At 37.3% G+C, this 1,485-nt stretch overlaps 1 protein-coding gene across 1 annotated transcript in view; it reads right to left on the reverse strand.

Moving 5' to 3' along the window:
* Window positions 1–1,485, reverse strand: part of LOC107300397 (semaphorin-3A) — a 16,070-nt gene that overhangs the window by 10,486 nt on the left and 4,099 nt on the right. Inside the window, exon 3 of the mRNA XM_015829729.1 lies at window positions 378–445. Within this exon, the coding sequence (XP_015685215.1) occupies window positions 378–445 (68 nt within the window). The remainder of the gene's footprint in view (window positions 1–377; window positions 446–1,485) is intronic.

The following is a 1,485-nucleotide window of genomic DNA, read 5'->3' on the forward strand; positions in this document are numbered from 1 at the left end:
GCTTGCAGGACTGGCCTAGGGTAATTTTTAGGGGGGTTTTAATTATATTTTAAATTCGACAAATATTTAATATTCTTTTTAATTAATTTTAAATTTGTATTGTTTTGTATGTATTTTAAATAGATTGTCAGCCGCCCTGAGTCCTACGGGAGAAGGGCGGGATATAAATTCAAATATAAATAAATAAATAAATAAATGTCTGATATGCTATTTGGTTCCAACCTTGTACAGTCTTGTGAGCTACAGGCATTCTCTCTCTCTCTCTCTCTCTCTCTCCCTCCCCTCTCTCTCTCTCTCTCTCTCTCTCTCTCTCTCTCTCTCTCTCTCGGTGTGTGTGTGTGTGTGTGTGTGTGTGTGCCTAATAAATTATAACTCACCTGGATGCTGGAGGTCTGAGCAGTGAGTTAGAGGGTCTCCATTTCGGATGTCTTGTCGTCTGGTGCGCCTACAGGAATAAATTAGGGGGGGGGGAAAGATACCAGTTCATTACATTCGTTGCATTTGTGGCATTTTTAAAAATGAAATTAATATTCTAGACTATCTCTGTTCCAAAATGCAAACTGATCACAGAATGACGGCTTATTCGCCCACTAAATGTGTCAACATAGTAAAACAAAGTACAAATTCAAGAATCTGATCCAATGCCAAAAAAGTAAAAATAAAAATGGAAGAATGAATTCATCAACATTCCTGAAAAAAGATATTATAAATAACTGTCAGTCAGTGCTGTGCTTTGCTTAAAACAAATCAATACTTCTGATTCATTATTTCTGGGAATATTCTAGCCAAGACTATAAACGTGTTTTGCTTATAACAAAAGTTACAGACTGATCTGTCGACAGTTGGGTCAATAAGAGTGCAATACGCTCATTCAGTGTAACTTTTATAAATGCACAAATAAACCTAAAGTTTAGGTTACTACTGCAAAGACACGAGACTCCATTCAGTCCATATAAGTGGAATCTTTAGGAAAAGAAGAAAAGAGTGAGCAATAACAATGTTGCTTGAAGCGGAGCTCTTCATCTGGAGAAGAATTAACAAATTAGAAGGGAGGGGAGAGAAAAGAGGATTAAGCGGCTGTGCTGGCCCTGCAAATCCTGAAATCATGTCAAAAGTCAAAGACCACGAAGAAAGAGGCCCATTTCAGGAATTCTTGCCTTTTTCTTTCTTTCTGGAAAGCTACAGTGGCTTAACAAATGTCAGAAAGAACATTCTGTCCCATTGCTTTAAGTGGGACTGGAACATTAATTAATTGATGCAGAAAATATTGACTGACACTCAGTTCCCATGCCATTCCTTAAATTAGCCCAAAGGATCAAACTGATTAACCAATATGTGGCGTTTTATGCCTCTGCTTACTCCTGTCTTTTAAAGATAGGTTCTCGTTTTAAGTTGTGTGTGGGTTTTTTAAATAACTTTTTTCTCTTCTTTTTGTCTTGGTGTAAGTTTCTTCGGAAGGCTTTTGTCTGACAAAGGAGCAAAAGG

This window comes from Protobothrops mucrosquamatus, unplaced genomic scaffold (assembly GCF_001527695.2).
Source record: "Protobothrops mucrosquamatus isolate PMUCROS unplaced genomic scaffold, P.Mucros_1.0 scaffold6895, whole genome shotgun sequence".
NCBI classification, from domain to species: domain Eukaryota; kingdom Metazoa; phylum Chordata; class Lepidosauria; order Squamata; family Viperidae; genus Protobothrops; species Protobothrops mucrosquamatus.